Source organism: Rhinoraja longicauda, chromosome 11, assembly GCF_053455715.1.
Source record: "Rhinoraja longicauda isolate Sanriku21f chromosome 11, sRhiLon1.1, whole genome shotgun sequence".
Lineage (NCBI taxonomy): Eukaryota > Metazoa > Chordata > Chondrichthyes > Rajiformes > Arhynchobatidae > Rhinoraja > Rhinoraja longicauda.
The window spans coordinates 10,211,333-10,229,012 of record NC_135963.1 but is presented as its reverse complement, the minus strand read 5'-3'; the positions used below and the strand labels follow the sequence as shown (position 1 = coordinate 10,229,012).

At 43.5% G+C, this 17,680-nt stretch overlaps 1 protein-coding gene across 1 annotated transcript; it reads right to left on the bottom strand.

The window, feature by feature from the left end:
• Window positions 1-706: 706 nt before the first annotated feature.
• Window positions 707-14,216, bottom strand: rpl5b (ribosomal protein L5b). The gene is made up of 8 exons (XM_078408232.1): window positions 14,090-14,216; window positions 12,759-12,828; window positions 12,539-12,654; window positions 12,279-12,413; window positions 9,186-9,388; window positions 7,715-7,892; window positions 2,954-3,042; window positions 707-884 (listed from the first exon to the last, which is right to left on the bottom strand). Exons 1-8 carry the CDS (start codon window positions 14,090-14,092, stop codon window positions 785-787), a joined length of 894 nt encoding a protein of 297 aa, XP_078264358.1. The 5' UTR covers window positions 14,093-14,216; the 3' UTR covers window positions 707-784.
• Between the last annotated feature and the right edge of the window lie 3,464 nt (window positions 14,217-17,680).

The following is a 17,680-nucleotide window of genomic DNA, read 5'->3' as shown; positions in this document are numbered from 1 at the left end:
CCGAAAAGGCCTGTTTCAGCGCTGTATATATATGATATGATATGGGAGAGATTGGATAAACCGGCTTCTTTTCTCTAGAGCAAAGGAGGTTGATGATCTGTAAAAGGTATATAAAATTGGATAGAGATGGTTATCTGGAGGACTTAAGGAGTTTAAGGAAATCTGAGGAATGTTTTTTTTAATATGATGTGGTTGATACCTGGAACATGCCACCTACAGGAGGTAGAATCAGTAACAATCCATGTTTAAGATGCATTTAGGCAAGACATTTAAAGATGCAGCACTAAACTGGACAAAATGGGATTCATGGAGATGGGCAAAAAAGCCATAATTGACATGGTCAGCCAAAAGGCCCATTTCTGTGCTGTACAACCCCCCCCCCCCCCGGGAAACAGCCTCACAATATGTCAAGCTTCATCAGAATTTTACCTGTTTTAATAAGACAACATCTCATTCTTCGAGGATATGGAGTGGAATAATGATCCGATCTACTCTTTCAAATTAAAAACCAAGAAATCTTTCCATTCAAGCAGCATTATTTTAGCAAAATAAACCCACTTTCTATTTGGTGTTGACTTCCAACCGTTGCATGCCTCACATCTGTTGGGATGAAAACGAGTCTCTTCAACTGGGGATTGTTGGAGAAAAGTTATAAGTAAAACCATAAAAATACAGTGTTTTCCTCTCAACATTCCACACAGAGGAGTTCATTTTTCTTCAAATTTATTAGAGCAGTTAATATAAATCCGTGTGATTTTTTTTAAACAACCGCTGAAGGCACCCTTCAACTGTCTGCAGTCTGTTCCTGTGCCCTTAGGAAGCTGGCCTTCTTCTGAGCAATACGATCCTTTCTTTGTTCCAACGACATCTTGGGACGGTTCCACCTATAAAATTAGCCAAAAGTAAGTTATAACACTAAAGTGTAACGTGGTTTAAAAAAAAATTATAGTTGCATTCTGGCACTTATTTATTTCAATACATATTAGTAAGAATCTAATTGATCAACATATGCAATTTCTAACTTTTGGATAATACTTTAGTTTAGAGATACAGCATGAAAACAGGCTCAATGGTCCACCAAGTTCAGGCTGACCATTGATCATCTGTTTACACTAGTTCTATGTTTTCACACTGTTTCATCCACTCCCTACACATTAGGGGCAATTTACAGAGGCCAATTGACCTACAAATCAGCATACTGACACCTCTCTTGCCCAATGCTCCAGCCACTGCCAGCACCCCCAGCATTTTAGCATCTCCCTCGGTAATCTCACAGCTCCCTAGGGGTGGTACCACCCACTTTGGCAATCACTGCTCCAAACAAAAAGATAATGGTCAGAACAGGGGTAAATGAGAAAGTGCTTTGAATAAATTTGTTTATGGAGACTGGCATTCCAAAAAGGAGAGCTATGGAGTAATTGTGTTGAATGCTTAAGCACCAAGAATTAAACAGACAGTCAACATAAAAATAAATTCACAGGGTTATACTGCATGGAAACAGCCTTACTCATCCATGCCAACCAAGATGCCCACTTAATCTAATCATATTTGGCTGCATTTAGCCATATCCCTTTAAACCTTGCCTATAAATTCAAAATTTAAATTTCTTAAAACATTTTAATTGTATCTGCCTCTGCAATCTCCTCCGGCAGTTCATTTCAAATTCCCATCATCCAATGTGATAAACTTGCCCCTCACGTTCTCAATCTTTCACCTTTCATCTTAAACATATGCCCTCTACTTTTAAACTCCACTACCATGGGGGAAAAAGACTTACTATCTATCCCATCTTAATTTTATAAACCCACTATACAAGGTCTTTACTCGGTCTATGTCACCCCAAGAAAAGTAGCCCCATCTTCGTCAGTCTTGCAGATAACTGTAGCCCTCCAGTCCAGGCAACATTCCCAAGTCTTCTCTGCATCTTTTAATCACATCCTTCCTGTAGCAGTGACCGGAACTGTACACTATACTCCATTCAATCTAACTAATGTTTTCTACAACTGCAACATGACATCCATGAAACATGAAATGGGTGATTAGAAATGGTATCAAGCTGGGTGGCTGATTGAGGACTGAAGCATAGAGATTGTAGCAGCTTTCATCCCTACTTTCCCTCAAAGTCTCTATCAACAGGTATTGATTTTCTCCATGTTTTTTTTCCGACAAAGATTCCACTCCCTAACTACCGACTGAGCGTTTCACGGCACTGGGCCTGTGCTCTCTGGAGTTTAGAAGAATGAGAGGGGCAATGTTAGTGGATATATTTAAGGCACAGATTCTTGATTAGTACGGGGGTCTAAGGTTATGGGGAGAATGCAGGAGAATGGGATTAGGAAGGAGATAGATCAGCCATGATTGAATGACAGAGTAGACGATGGACTGAATGGCCTAAGTCTGCTCCAATCACTTATGATCTTATGACTCTCTGCACCCCTGCAGTTATGGCTCCACATTCTTAGAATTTACGCTCACCAGCACTGGTGCTTACCTTGACACCAAGAACCTAAGCAGTTCACTGTTTTCAATCTGATTAAAATATTTTGTTCAAGTTCTGATATGATGTTGGATCTGACATGTTAATTTTCTTCTCAGTATTTCAGGATCCGTTACCAATTTCCAGTTTGTGTTTTCTTAAATGGATTCAAACAGGCACTATAATGGCCTAATCGTTTCAGGATTTCTGAGAAGTGACCTACCCACCTCTTATGAACCAGTTACGATTTGCACAGAGCAGCTGAGGACCACTGATTTGTGTGCAGCAAAACCAAGACTTGAATGTAAAATTTTACTCAAATGAAGAATGTTATTTTCTCCCAGAGACCATGACAGGGTTTGTGTAGTCTTGGCATTTTATAGCAATAATCAAACCAATATCATACAGGGTTCAAAAATAGGTTCTCCTATAACTGTTACATTTTGCCATCTTTGTTAATATTAGTGAACACAGTACCTCTTTTTCTTGACTTCTTTCTTGGGCTTCTTTACATGAATTGGATTTTCTCGAATATCAGCATGAGCTTTCTTGTACAAATCCTCTATCTGTAAAAATAATTAATGTTTAGAATTTAGCCCACAATTAGGCATTTACTTTTTGTAAACATGGTTATTGAAAACATGGTTTTCTCCTTTGCTTATCCAAATCCCACCTGGATTTGAAATTGACTCAAGTACATTTTGTCAAATTACATTAAAAGTGGGTGACAGTAAATGTTTTGCATTTCAAGGGTTCAAGAGTCAGTGCCAGAAACATGATTTTTTGAGATATGGAAGACATGGATAGTCAGAATCGTACAGTATAGAAACAAGTGATGTGGCCCACAGTCCATTGTATCCATTTATACTAATCCCAGATATTCAAATTAAGTCTGTGGCTTTCAATGCCTTGGCGATTCAAGCACTGCCACTTCAGGCAACAAGATCCAGGCTCCAACCACCATTGTGGGGAAAAATAAACTGCCTCTCAGATCCCATCTAAACCCCTTCCATCTCACATCAAACCAGGCTTGCCTGCTTTAGAATCCTCCACCTTGCTTATGTCAGGTCTCAAATCTGCCTCCTTTGCTCCAGGGAAAATAAATACAGCATGAACAGTCTTTCCTGGGACCTCCAATCCAGGCAACATCCTGCTGAATCTTCTCTGCACTCTCCTGTGCAATCACATCTTTCCTGTAGTGTGCAACCAGAACTGCATACAGTACTCCAGGTGTTTGTAAAAATGTAAGATGTCCAACTTTTTCAGTCAGAGAGTTGTAAATCTGTGGAATTCTCTGCCTCAGAAGGCAGTGGAGGCCAATTCTCTGGATGCTTTCAAGAGAGCTAGATAGAGCTCTTAAAGATAGCGGAGTCAGGGGGTATGGGGAGAAGACAGGAACAGGGTACTGATTGTGAATGATCAGCCATGATCACATTGAATGGCAGTACTGGCTCGATGGCCTACTCCCGCACCTATTGTCTATTGTCCAACTCTTACATTCTCTATATGCCCCGTCTGATGAAGGCAGGCATGCCATTTCACTTTAATAACCACTCATGCTGCTTTGAGATCTATGAACTTGCACCACAAGGTCCCTCTGTTCATCATCTCCCTGTGCCCCTTTAGTTACTGTGCATATCCATCCAGTTTGTTTTTCCAAAATGCATCACCTCACACTTATCAGGATTAAATTCCATTTGCCCCGCTCAACTGTAAAGCCAATCTGCACCTTGCTGCAGCCTGAGACAATATTCCTTGCTATCTGCGGGAATACAGCATATCTCAAAGTTTATTCTAGATACCAAACATGGTGGTGAAGCAAACAGCAAGGATAATATCAACCTACTGCAACAGAACAAACTAACCCAATGCCAGCAGTGAGCAGTCTAGTGAGGAGTGGAAATTAGTATAGTAATGCATGAGTTGATACAATTTTATGTAAGGGATGGAAGAGGCAACGGAGACTGAAAGGTAGTTTGAAAATGTACAAACAAAGATGGACTTGGGTCATGGATCATTGAGACATATAGGACCTGTTACCAAACACACAAGGTCGAATATAGAAAAATAGGTGGAGTGGGCAATTCGAACCAGCACCGCCATTCAATATGATCATTGTCGATCATCTAAAATCAGTACCCCGTTCCTGCTATTTCCCCATATCCCTTTTGCCCTAAGAGCTGAATCTCTTGAAATCATCCAGTGAATTGGCCTCCACTGCCTTATGTGGCAGAGAATTCCACAGATTTACAACTCTCTGAGTGAAAAGGTTTTTCTCACCTCAGTCCCAGTCTTAAACAGTGACCCCTGGTTCTGGACGCCCCCAACATCGGGACCATTGTTCCTGCATCCAGCGTCCAATCCTTTAAGAATTTTATATGTTTCTATAAGATCCCCTCTCATCCTTCTAAATTCCAGTCGAATTCATCATATGTCAGTTCCGCCATCCAGGGAATTAACGTGGTGAGCCTTTGCTGCACTCCCTCAATAGCAATAATGTCCTTCCCCAAATTAGGAGACCAAAATTGCACAGAAGACTCCACAGAGGAACTATCTAAAGTTGGAGAAGTCGATGTTCATGCCACTGGGCTGCAAACTGCCCAGGCGAAATATGGGGTGCTGTTCCTCCAATTTCCAGTGGGCCTCACTACGGCACTGGAGGAGGCCCATGACAGAAAGGTCAGACTGGGAATGGGGGGGTGGAGTTGAAATGCTCGGCCACCGGGAGATCAACTCCCCCTCCCATTCCGAAACGTCACCCATTCCTTCTCTCCCGAGATGCTGCCTGACCTGCTGAGTTACTCCAGCATTTTGTGAATAAAAATCTTTCAGTGACTGATATGTACAAGCACACCCATGTCTCATTGCACCTCCCCCTTTCCTAATCTGACACCATTCAGATAATAATCTGCCTTTCTGTTCACCAAAGTGGGTAACCACACATTTATCCACATTATACTGTATCTGCCCTGCATCTGCCCACTCACCCAACCTATACAAGTCACCCTGCAACCTCATAGCATCCTCCTCAGTTCACACTGCACCTAGCTTTGTGTCATCCGCAAACTTGGAGATGTCACATTTCATTCTCTCGTCTAAACCGTTAATATATATTGTAAATAACTGGGGTCCCAGAACCGAGCCTTGCAGCACCCCACTAGTCACTGCCTGCCATTCTGAAAATGACATGTTAATTCCTACTCTCTGCTTCCTGTCTGCCAACCAGTTCTCCATCCATGTCAATAACCTACCCCCAATACCATGTGCTCTAATTTTGCACACTAATCTCATGTAGGACTTGTCAAAGGCGTTTTGAAAGTCCAGATACACCACACGCACTGGCGCTTCCTCATCCATTCATCTCCCTTGTCCAGGTAACCTCGAACATCAAATCTGCACTACCATTCAACATGATCATGGCTATTCCATGCCACGTATCCATTCCCAGTCTGTGCCAGATCTAGAGCCTTCAACACATCTTTCAAAATGTATCTGGTTCACTTTGAATATTTCTAATGATCTAGCCTCCATAGCTCTCAGATATTGAAAATTCCAGAGATTCACCAGTCTCTACACACCTCCTGCTTTAAATAACCAGCTCATTATCTAGAAACCTCAAGCCCTTGGTTTTGTAAGTGGGAGAATCCCGAACATCTCAAATTCCTTCCTGGCACACAGATTCTTTGGCTTCACAAATAAGAAGCAAGGGGAGAAGTTCTTGAGTAGCCATCAAGATTTATTATCAGTGCTTCCAAGAAGGAATTTTAGCCACATTAGATTTAAGCAGCTGGGTTTGTCTTTCTCTTCAAACAGCAAGTGGTAATGACCAAGAACGCACGAGATCATCAATGACATTATAAGGTAACTGGACATGTAGTTTCAACACCAGTGAGAGGAGAGTACTAGTATGGATGTGACAGATTTAATAGCCTCCTTCTGTGCTGTAGTGATTCCAATGACAAGTAATCACCAACATTTATTGTCAGTGACGTTTTCACACAAGGGTGTTGCTATATGGAACAAGGTGCCAGAGATAGTATTTAATCTGGGTACAAAAACATTTAATAGTCATTTGGACAGGTACATGGATAGATGTTCAGAGGAATATAGATCAATGGAAGACAAATTGAACTAGTTTAGATGGGGCACCTTGTTTCCATGCTGGATGACCATGAGATTAAATGGTTATTTGCCATACTGAAGCACTGTGATTCTTCAGCATATTGTTCTAAGCACATTTCATTAAAATGTTTTACTACACAATTATAGGATGCCACTCAATTCACAAAAAAATCACTAATGTCAACTATTCAGGAGATTTAAATGTACCCCACTCTCCACTGAACCACAGCAGCAACAGCACCCTTCGAGCCCTGTACCCCATCTGTAGACCAGCTGATCAACTCTGTCCAGTTCACTCAATTCTCCAATTGAACAGCATGGCAAGTCCCACAGGCCATCTCAACTCAAAATGCCCTCATCACATATGCAGAGCACAACTGTCACATCAGTCTCCTTTATAACCCAAGCTCCAGAACAATATCTTCTCTACAACCAAGCCTATTTCCACCCACTTCTGTGACATAACCTATCCCTAATGCCTGTGAATGTATAGCCATGTCATAATTTATTGCCATTCCCAAACTTAATCATTTGAGCCAATCATACTCATGATTCAGAACTTATGACCTCCAACCCCATACTCACCATTTGCTAATTCTCACCAAATTCAGTTTGAACTTAATCGTCGTACTTCCTAATCTAGCCAATTCAGCAAACATTATTTTAAAGCCCCCCCCCGTCCATCCATTCATTGCCCCAACCCACCTCATTTCTTTAAATGTCATTAACACTAAGAGTCGGTTACCAGAAACTGGAAAGTTTAATGTTCAGTGACGTAGGCTGCCCAAGCAAAATATGACAAGCTGTTCTACTAATTTGCAGAAAAGGCCAAGGTCAGATAAGTTGGTGTGGGAGTGGAATATCACGCAATTAGCCTTTTTGCATTTGTGTCTGATTCTTAGTAAATTACTGTTTCAATTCCTCAAATCACTGTATTGATACCAATAGCACTGGAAGAACAAGCTTATATTGTATTATCCAGCTCCTTTTGTCTTTTTTGTAAATCTGCATCTGCAATTCATTGAATCATCGATAAAATGCGTTTCAGATAAACACCACAATTTTCATTCACCATCCAGTGCACATTTCATAAGGAAGCTTATAGTAATTCCTTACCATGTCAGCTGTGATTCCATTTTTGACGTACTGAGAAAATTGCTTCTTGTAGACATCCTCATCCTCATCCATTAGGTAGCGCATGTACTCTGCTATATTCACCCCAAATATATGTTTACGATGGACTTCAGGATTGAACTCCTTGCTCTCACAGTCATAACCAGGGAATCGCTTAGTGCTGCAAAATAAATTGTATTAGCTGCGAGTATTTCACTTATTCGTCTGCCACAAGTCATTTGAGATATCAGTCCACTCTCGGAAAATAATTTACCTTACACCAAGCAAAGTATAATAAATTTCACAAAAAAAAAACATGGCACACAGGTACCTTGTCTGGTTTGGTGAGTGCCTCCGATGATGGGGAGCAGCTGCCACACATGTCAAATCCCAAGCCTCCCCTACCATCGTTGGATGGGATGAAGTTCTAGGAGCAGAATTAGGCCATTCGGCCAATCACTTCTACTCTGCCATTCAATCATGGCGGATCTATCGTCGACAAAATGCTGGAGTAACTCAGCGTGACAGGCAGCATCTCTGGAGAGAAGGAACGGGTGACTTTTCGGCTCGAGACCCTTCTTCACTGTCTGCTCCACTGCGAAATCTACTCATGGCCGATCTATCTTTCCCTCTCAACCTCATTCTCCTGCCTTCGCCCCACAACCCGACACCCTTACTTGCTGTGTCTCAATGTCCGTTTGGCTGCACAGTTCTCTCCAAGAAGCTGAACAGGTCAGGAAGAACTGTGCAGCTACACAACAATAATGGGAGACAGCAGCTTCCAATGCATCAACAAGGAGGTGATGAGAGACCACTGGATGAGGGTAATGCGTCAAGCCTCTAACAGTCCTCTGCTATTCATATAAGCCAAAGTGGTGGTACAAATCCCACATCTCAGCACTGTGTCGCCATATCACATCATTTGCTCCAGCCCAGTGACCCAGCATAGGTCATTTCTCCACACTGAGCCGTGAACAGTTCATTGACATGAACACATGAGCACATTGCGTGGGGGGGGGGGGGGGTTGAGCCAGGTTCCCAGCAGAGCAGCGCTGTTAATAATGCATCTCTCCAAATGCAATGCAATAAAGACCTCTTTCAATGCTAACTCCATCAGCATCCCACTTCTGGGATCACGCCCGGGTGCCAAATAGATACTGGTGTCAAGTATCATTTAAAAAATGACTTGCGCCACAAAGTACATTAAGGATTGGAATGGTATAAAGACTTCAAACAGTCAGAGACTTTGACAATTATATAGATTAACCTGTCAATTACTTAACATTATGGTCGAGGCCAGGAATTCATAGTTCAGTATTAACCTCTGTGGTGCACCATTTTCAGTTCTAAAAGTATGTTGTTTAAACGTTTTCTCTTTTCAATATAGTACAGCAATGCTTAATGTGGAATTAAAAGCCAGAACTATTGAAATGGCACAGAAAGCAGAACCTGACTATCTGAAAATCTCTCATACCTGTGTGGAATAGACAGACCACCATCGACTGCACCTTTCAAAGCTCCAAAGACTTTGTTGCCTGTGGTGGTTCTGGCAAGCCCAGCATCCAGGTAGCAGGTGAAAGCACTGGGTTGTCCATCAATGCTTTCCACATTGTATTCATCACCAGTTACGTCCACCTGGCCCTCATAGACCTTGTCCAACCCAAATTTGCCCAGCAGCTTTAAAACAAAAAAAAATCAATAATTGCAAGACATCCACTTTTTGAAAAGTAAATTCATTGCTTAGGCCTTGTCTTGAGCCTAACATTTTCTATGTTTCTATCTACAGTCTACACTTTAGACAACCAGATTACAAAGTACACACATCTTGAATGAAACATAAAGTTATCAAAATCTCTCAATACACAGCGAGTTTGAAGTCTGAATTTTATTACCACTGCACGTTCTTACAGACCAACAAACCCAAAGGGAAATTAGGATTTATGGGCCTTTTTGCCTTTGGATTGTGTGAAAGAGAACAACTCCACACTCCCTGTGTTATGTAGTCCAAAGCCAAAACATGTTGCTGCACTAAAGCCGTCCCTGGAGTCGCTATAAAATCAGATACTGCATCTGCATCTCTCAGGTTTAGCACCAGCAATGTGTTAAATTAGTAAGTTGGTCAATAAATATTAAAACTGCCAGTGTGCTTCTAAACCATCACTCCATCCCTGACAGCTGTTCTTTTCCATCAGTTGGTGCAGCATTATGATGCAACGGTAGAGCTGCTGCATTACAGCGCCAAAGACCCCGGGTTCATCCTGACTACTTGCTGCCAGAGTGGAGTTTGTATGTTCTCCCCGTGACTGCACGGGTTTTCTTCGGTGCTCCAGTTTCCTCCCACACTCCAAAGACGTGCAAGTTTGTAGGTTAATTGGCTTCTGTAAATTGTCTCCAGTGCGTAGGATAATGCTAGTAGGGGGGGGTGATCGCTGGTTGGGTCAAATGGCCTGTTTCCATGCTGTATCTCTCGTCTAAATCTATGTCCTTGAATTCTTTCCCCCAACACCCCCAGCCTAACCTCAAACTAGATTTTATAAAAACTCTCCTAAGTAATCCCCAAGTCCTGGTCCCCAACAACTCCCCGTCTCCTGAGTTCATGTATTTGATTTACACATTTGTAAAAAAAAACATTAAGTTCTTCACACTAAGAGCAGTGCACAAAAATGTTGCTGTCACTGCTCAGCAAGGTGACGGTCTGATTGCCACCAAAAAGCTGTGCATATTTTACCTCTATTGCAATATGCAGAAATTCTCAAAACCACCATAAATTTCTTTACCCCAAAATTGATATTTTGCCGTTTTTTTAAAGAAGATGTATCAACCGCAAATGTAACCACCGTTTAAAATGGGAGAGAGGCAAAAAGGAAATTATAGGCCAGTTAGTCTGACTTCTATGGTTGAAAAGATTATAGAAATCATTATTAAGGATGAGGTTTTGTTGTACTTGGAAGCATATGGTAAAATAGGCCAATGACAGAATGTTTTTTTTGTTAGGGGGAGATGTTGCCTGACAAATCTGTTGGGAATTTGTTTGAAGAGGTAACAAGTAGAGGTAACGAAGATATAATCAAAGGAGAGTGAATGGATGTTGTTTACTTCGATTTTGAGAAGGCCTTTGATAAGGCAGCGCACATGATGCTGCTAAACAAGATATTAGGGGCAAGGTACTACTAGCATGGATAGATCCACTGACCAGCAGAAGGCAAAGAGAGGGAATAAAGGGGGCCTTTTCTGGTTGGCTGCTGGAGACTAGTGGTGTTCCATAGGAGTCGGTGTAGCGTCCACTACCTTTCATATAACGTGTTAATGATCAGGATGATGGAATTTATGACTGTGCCCAAGTCTGCAGATGATACGAAGATAGGTGGAGGAGCAGGCAGTGTTGAGGAAGCAGGGATTCTGCAGAAGAACTTGGACACTTTCAGAAAGTGGGCAAAGAATTGGCAAATGGACTATAGCATAGCAAAGTGTACAGCCATGCACTTTGGTCTAAGGAATAAAAGCATAGACTATTTTTTAAATGGGGAGAGGATTCAGAAATGCAAAGGGACTTGGGAGTGCTGGTACAGGATTCCCAAAAGATTAATTTGCAGGTTGAGTAAGTGATTGGGAAGGATAATCAACAACAGTCAACAGAGCTTTATTTGTCATTCGGTACCAAGGTACCGAACGAAACTACATAGCAGTCACACAACAAAAAAAAAGAACACAAGGCACACGACCCCAACACAAACGTCCATCACAGTGACTCCAAACACCCCCTCACTGTGATGGAGGCAACAAAACTTCCACTCTCTTCCCCACGCCCACTAATGCAATGTTAGCATTCATTTCGAGTGGACAAGAATATAAAAGCAACAAGGTAATACTGAGGTTTTTGAGAATGTTCCCGAGAATGATTTGAGTTAACTATGAGGAGCATTTGAAGGCTCTCGGCCTATACTCACTGGAGTATAGAAGGCTGAGAGGGGGGGTCTCACTGAAACATACCATATGAAAGGCCTAGATAGAGCAGGTGGAAAGGATGTTTCTAATAATGGGAGTCTAGAACCAGGAGACACAGCCTCAGAATAAAAGTACGTTCCCTTAAAATAGAGATGGAAGAATTCCTTTAACCAGTGGGTGGTGAATCTGTGGAACCATTGTGCAGAAGGCTGTAGAGGCCAAGACATTACATATTTTTAAAGCGGAGATTGATAGGTTCTTGATTAGTTAAGGGCATCAGGGAGAGTACAGGGAGGAGGCAGGAGAATTGGGGCTGAGAGGGGGAAAAAATTAGCTATGATTGAATGGTAGACCAGACTCAATGGGCCTCATGGCCCAATTCTGCTCCTAGCCTCATGGCCAATAACCCGTGCTAAACGCTTATTAATGATATGCATCAATAACTTTTACTAAAGAGTTATACCGGTGGTTTATAGACAAAATTAAAATATTCAATATACTGTCTCATTCACATCCATATTAAGTCGTATAGATAATACTTAATATACTCAAAAAAATAATTTACTAGCAAGCAAATGACAAATTATAATAGTGAAAAAAACAAAGATCGTTCTCAACTCACCCTACGGGCAAGAAGTAGACCAGTGCAATAGGATGCAGCATAATTTGTAAATCCAACTTTGATGCCATACTTGGTTAATTCATGGCCATATGCAGCACATACAATTATATCGCCTTCAATCTTGGCATATGCAATCTGTAAGATAACCCAAGATCATTTTCTGCATCAATGTACAGTACAATAAAACCACCAAACTTTAACAGATTCTAACTAACAGGTCCTTTTCCACACTGATGAGATTATTGATGCTCGGCCTTTACCTGGCATATGATGTCTCGGTTGGTGAATCGGACAACCATACGATACTTGGGAGTATTGTACTTGTTCTTGTCTTGTACCACTAAGCGTTTTCGTGCAAAGTAGTCGGTCTTTCCCTCTGGAGGTAGGAGAGAAAACGTTTAGTTACTATCCTCCACTGACCAACAAACCGTGGTACATTAAAGGACAACGCTGGAAAAAAGGGACCGACAGTTAACTTGCCTCTCCTCCTCCTAAACTTTACTTGGTATCGCTTGAAGTACGCCTTGCTCTTCACAACTTTAACAAACCCCTGTTGGAGGAAAAAGAACAAAATGTAAAAACAACACCTAAGGTGAATATAATCAAGAATTATCCCAGAGGTTTGTGTGAAATAGATCAAAACTATCTCAGGTTCCTAACCATCTAACCCTATTTCTAACTTTGTAGCCCTCCTCACAACTTAATTCCCTAACTTTCACATAACTGCCCCAGAATGACTGCGTGCGTTTATCCGTCCACACTTCCACTCATCTGATGTTGAAGTCCTCAGCCACATTTTAATTATTTCTAACTTTACCCATTTAAAAAAAACATTGGTAAGCCTTCATTGCACTACCTCGCATAAATACGCTCCTCTCTACATTTGCACCAAATCCAATTCACATATTAGATAGATACAAAATTTTGGAGTAACACAAGTCGCATCTCTGGAGAGAAGGAATGGGTGACGTTTGGGGTCGAGTCAAACTGAAGATTGGTCTCGACTCAAGACGTCGCCCATTCCTTCTCTCCGGTGATGTTACCTGTTCCGCTGCTGAGTTATTCCAACATTTTGTGTCTATCTTCCGTGTAAAACTCCATCGGCCATAAATATGTACTGCAATCATTATTTGGCCTCATGTATTTCTATGCTCCAGGTGGGCACGCATTCCTCGTTTACAATAGTAATCAAAATATTAACTTCGAACAAGTTTTCTCCCATTTTCCTGCTACCTCACGTGGTTGGGCGAGATTTTTTAACGTCAAGTTAAGGCCGCTGCAGCATTGACAAGCTACTGTTAAGACAGGTCCACAAACCAGGCTTGTTCGGTTTTTTTTTAAAGTACAGAATTCAAAAGACGAACATACAAGCTGTGACCAAGCCCGTAAATGTAAAGTACTTGACTACTTACAGAATTGGGGAATCAGTGGTTGCACCCTAACATTAACTGTGTGCAACGCAGCCCAGGGCCTACTTGCAGCAGAGGGCCGGGGCTGCTTCTCACGGGGAAAACATTAAACCCGATAATTAACAGTTAATTATTGGTGAGTAAGATGAAGAATAAAATGCATTAACGTTGAAAGCCGTGCGGCGACCGCAGGCCTGGCCTGGCCTGGCCGGGCTCCCGGCGCCTGTGCCGGCTCCGCTCTGCGCCTCGGCCGCAGCCCCAATCGCCACGTTGGAAAAGACCCCGACGGGAATCTAACACCATCCGACTCCGCGCAACCCGCGTCCCGGCTTCTGAAGCCCTCGCTGGATCGTGGCAGCCATCAGCTGCGAGTATTGATGGTTATTTCGGGGGTGCACCCACCATTTCGAGCCGATTTCACCCTCGATCACCCGGGACCCAGGCGATTTTCTCGGGCAGGCCAGTTCCGCCCCGCGGGGAAAAAAGGCCGCTCATCCTGCGCATGCTCGCTACGTAGGCCACCGGTCGGTGAACAGCGTCTACGTGGGCTCCGGCTGCACTGCACCGCCCCCTGGCGCCCCGGAGGACTGCGGCGCCTCCTCCTGCACCAACACTCTCAATCTGAAGAAGGGTGTCATCAGGTCATAGAAACATAGAAAATAGGTGCAGGAGTAGGCCATTCAGCCCTTCGAGCCTGCACCGCCATTCAATATGATCATGGCTGATCATCCAACTCAGTGTCCTGTACCTGCCTTCTCTCCATACCCCCTGATCCCTTTAGCCACAAGGGCCACATCTAACTCCCTCTTAAATATAGCCAATGAACTGGCGTCAAAAGTGATGGGAACAGAATTGCCCATTCGGGCCATCAAGTCTGCTCTGCCATTCAATCATGGCTGATCTATCTCTCCCTCTGAACCCCATCCTCCTGCCTTCTCCCCATGATCTCTGGCACCCTATCAATCCTTATGTCATATGGAGGGGATTTAGGTTAGTTCCTCAAAATGGGAGAATTCAATGGGCAGCTTACAACACAATGGAATGAACATTGAATTCTCCAATTTTAGGTAACAAACCCCTTTCCCCTCACCACTCTTCATTCCCCCCTCCCCAACCCCTTCACCGACTTCCCCTTTCCCTCTTCTCTCTCCCCAACCCACCTTCCCCCTTGTATCCTCACCTCCCTCCTTCCCCTTCCTTCCTCCCTCCCATCTGCTTCTGCCTTCCCGGTGCTGGGACCGCAGCTACTTGCAATATACATTAATGACTTGGATGAAGGGATTAAACGTAACATTAGCCAATTTGCAGATGACACAAAGCTGGGTGGCAGTGTGAACTGTGAGGAAGATGCTATGAGGTTGCAGGGTGACTTGGACAGGTTGTGTGAGTGGGCCAATGCATGGCAGATGCAGTTTAATGTGGATAAGTGTGAGGTTATCCACTTTGGTGGTAAGAATAGGAAGGCAGATTATTATCTGAATGGTGTCAAGTTAGGAAAAGGGGACGTACAACGAGATCTGGGTGTCCTCGTGCATCAGTCACTGAAAGGAAGAATGCAGGTACAGCAGGCGGTGAAGAAAGCCAATGGAATGTTGGCCTTCATAACAAGAGGAGTTGAGTATAGGAGCAAAGAGGTCCTTCTGCAGTTGTCCAGGGCCCTAGTGAGACCGCACCTGGAGTACTGTGTGCAGTTTTGGTCTCCAAATTTGAGGAAGGATATTCTTGCTATTGAGGGCGTGCAGCGTAGGTTTACTAGGTTAATTCCCGGAATGGTGGGACTGTTATATGTTGAAAGACTGGAGCGACTAGGCTTGTATACACTGGAATTTAGAAGGATGAGAGGGGATCTTATGGAAACATATAAGATTATTAAGGGGTTGGACACGTTAGAGGCAGGAAACATGTTCCCAATGTTGGGGGAGTCCAGAACAAGGGGCCACAGTTTAAGAATAAGGGGTAGGCCATTTAGAACGGAGATGAGGAAAAACTTTTTCAGTCAGAGAGTTGTAAATCTGTGGAATTCTCTGCCAGAAGGCAGTGGAGGCCAATTCTCTGAATGCTTTCAAGAGGGAGCTAGATCGAGCTCTTAAGGATAGCGGAGTCGGGGGATGGGGAGAATAAACAATAGACAATAGGTGCAGGAGGAGGCCATTCGGCCCTTCGAGCCAGCACCGCCATTCAATGTGATCAAGGCTGATCATTCTCAATAAGTACCCCGTTCCTGCCTTCTCCCCATACCCCCTGACTCCGCTATCCTTGAGAGCTCTATCTAGCTCTCTCTTGAATGTATTCAGAGAATTGGCCTCCACTGCCTTTTGATCACCAATGCGTCCACAATTTCTAGCGCCACCTCCTTAAGTACTCTGGGATGCAGACCATCAGGCCCTGGGTATTTATCAGCCTTCAGTCCCATCAGTCTACCCAACACCATTTCCTGCCTAATGTGGATTTCCTTCAGTTCCTCCGTCACCCTAGGATCTCTTGCCACTAGAACGTCTGGGAGATTGCTTGTATCTTCCTTAGGGAAGACAGATCCAAAGTACCGGTTCAACTCGTCTGCCATTTCCTTGTTCCCCATAATAAATTCCCCTGCTTCTGTCTTCAAGGGACCCACATTTGCCTTGACTATTTTTTTCCTCTTTACATACCTAAAAAAGCTTTTACTATCCTCCTTTATATTATTGGCTAGTTTATCCTCGTACCTCATCTTTTCTCCCCGTATTGCCTTCTTAGTCATCTTCTGTTGCTCTTTAAAAGAGTCCCAATCCTCTGGCTTCCCACTCTTCTTTGCTTTGTTGTACTTCTCTTTTATTTTTATGCTGTCCTTGACTTCCCTTGTCAGCCACGGGTGCCTCTTACTCCCCTTAGAATCTTTCCTCCTCTTTGGGATAAATTGATCCTGCAACTTCTGCATTATTCCCAGGAATACCTGCCATTGCTGTTCCACCGTCTTCCCTGCTAGGGCCTCCTTCCAGTCAATTCTGGCTAGCTCCTACCTCATGCCTCTGTAATCCCCTTTGCTATACTGTAATACTGACACTTCCAATTTTCCCTTCTCCCTCTCAATTTCCCGGCAGGAACGGGGTACTGATTGAGAATGATCAGCCATGATCACATCGAATGGTGGTGCTGGCTCAAAGGGCCGAATGGCCTACTTCTGCACCTATTGTCTATTGTCCTTACTTCAGGACTGAGTTATGTTCTACATTTAATGCATTGAGTCAGGACTGACGATTATTGTAAAAACAAGGAACTACAGATGCTAGTTTACAAAAAAAAGACACAAAGTGCTGGAGTAACTCAGTGGCGAGGCATCATCTATGGAGAATAGGGATAGATGACATTTCAGGTCGGGACTTTTTTCAGAATCACAATTATTTTTCTAACGATTGTTTTGCCCCCTTACTCCACCGCACCTGTTCAGGATTGCAGTATGTTCCGCTCTTAGTGCATTGTCATGTATTAGTCCTTACTGCACGACGCCTGTTCAGGACTGCGTTATGTTCTGCATTTGATGCATTGAATCGGGACGGACGATTATTTTGTCCCCGTACCGAAACGCACCTGCTCAGGATTTTAGTATGTTCTGCACTTGAAGCATTGCCATCTCTTTAGTCCTTACTGCACCGCACCTATTTAGGATTGCAGTATATTCTGCCAGGATTGCAGTATACAGTATTCTGAACTTGATGCATTGCCATCTGCTTAGTCCACACTGCTCCGCGTCTGCTCAGGGTGGCGCTGGCTCGGAGAGGATAGACAGCACACCCCCTGTTTTTTTGCGGCACTGCATCGCTCGGGACTGCACAACGTTGCCTGCAGCCTCTGCAGTTCCTAGTGCCGCCGTTGCCTCCAGCATCTGCAGTTCGTGATGTTGCCTTTGCCCCGCTCGGGCGCGCGTACACACACATACAGCGGCTCGCGGTGCGCGTCCCTTGGAGCACGAGGAGGGGGGGGGGGAGGGGAGGGGGTAGGAGGAGGGAGGGGGATGAG

What these genes read in the sequence shown, in the direction of transcription:
- rpl5b (XM_078408232.1), bottom strand. An exon ending in AAAGTTTAGGAGGAGGAGAG is followed by an intron (nt 12,655 to 12,758) that starts GCAAGTTAACTG and finishes TCCTACCTCCAG; the next exon opens with AGGGAAAGACCGACTACTTT. An exon ending in AAAGAAGTCAAGAAAAAGAG is followed by an intron (nt 885 to 2,953) that starts GTACTGTGTTCA and finishes CTAATTTTATAG; the next exon opens with GTGGAACCGTCCCAAGATGT.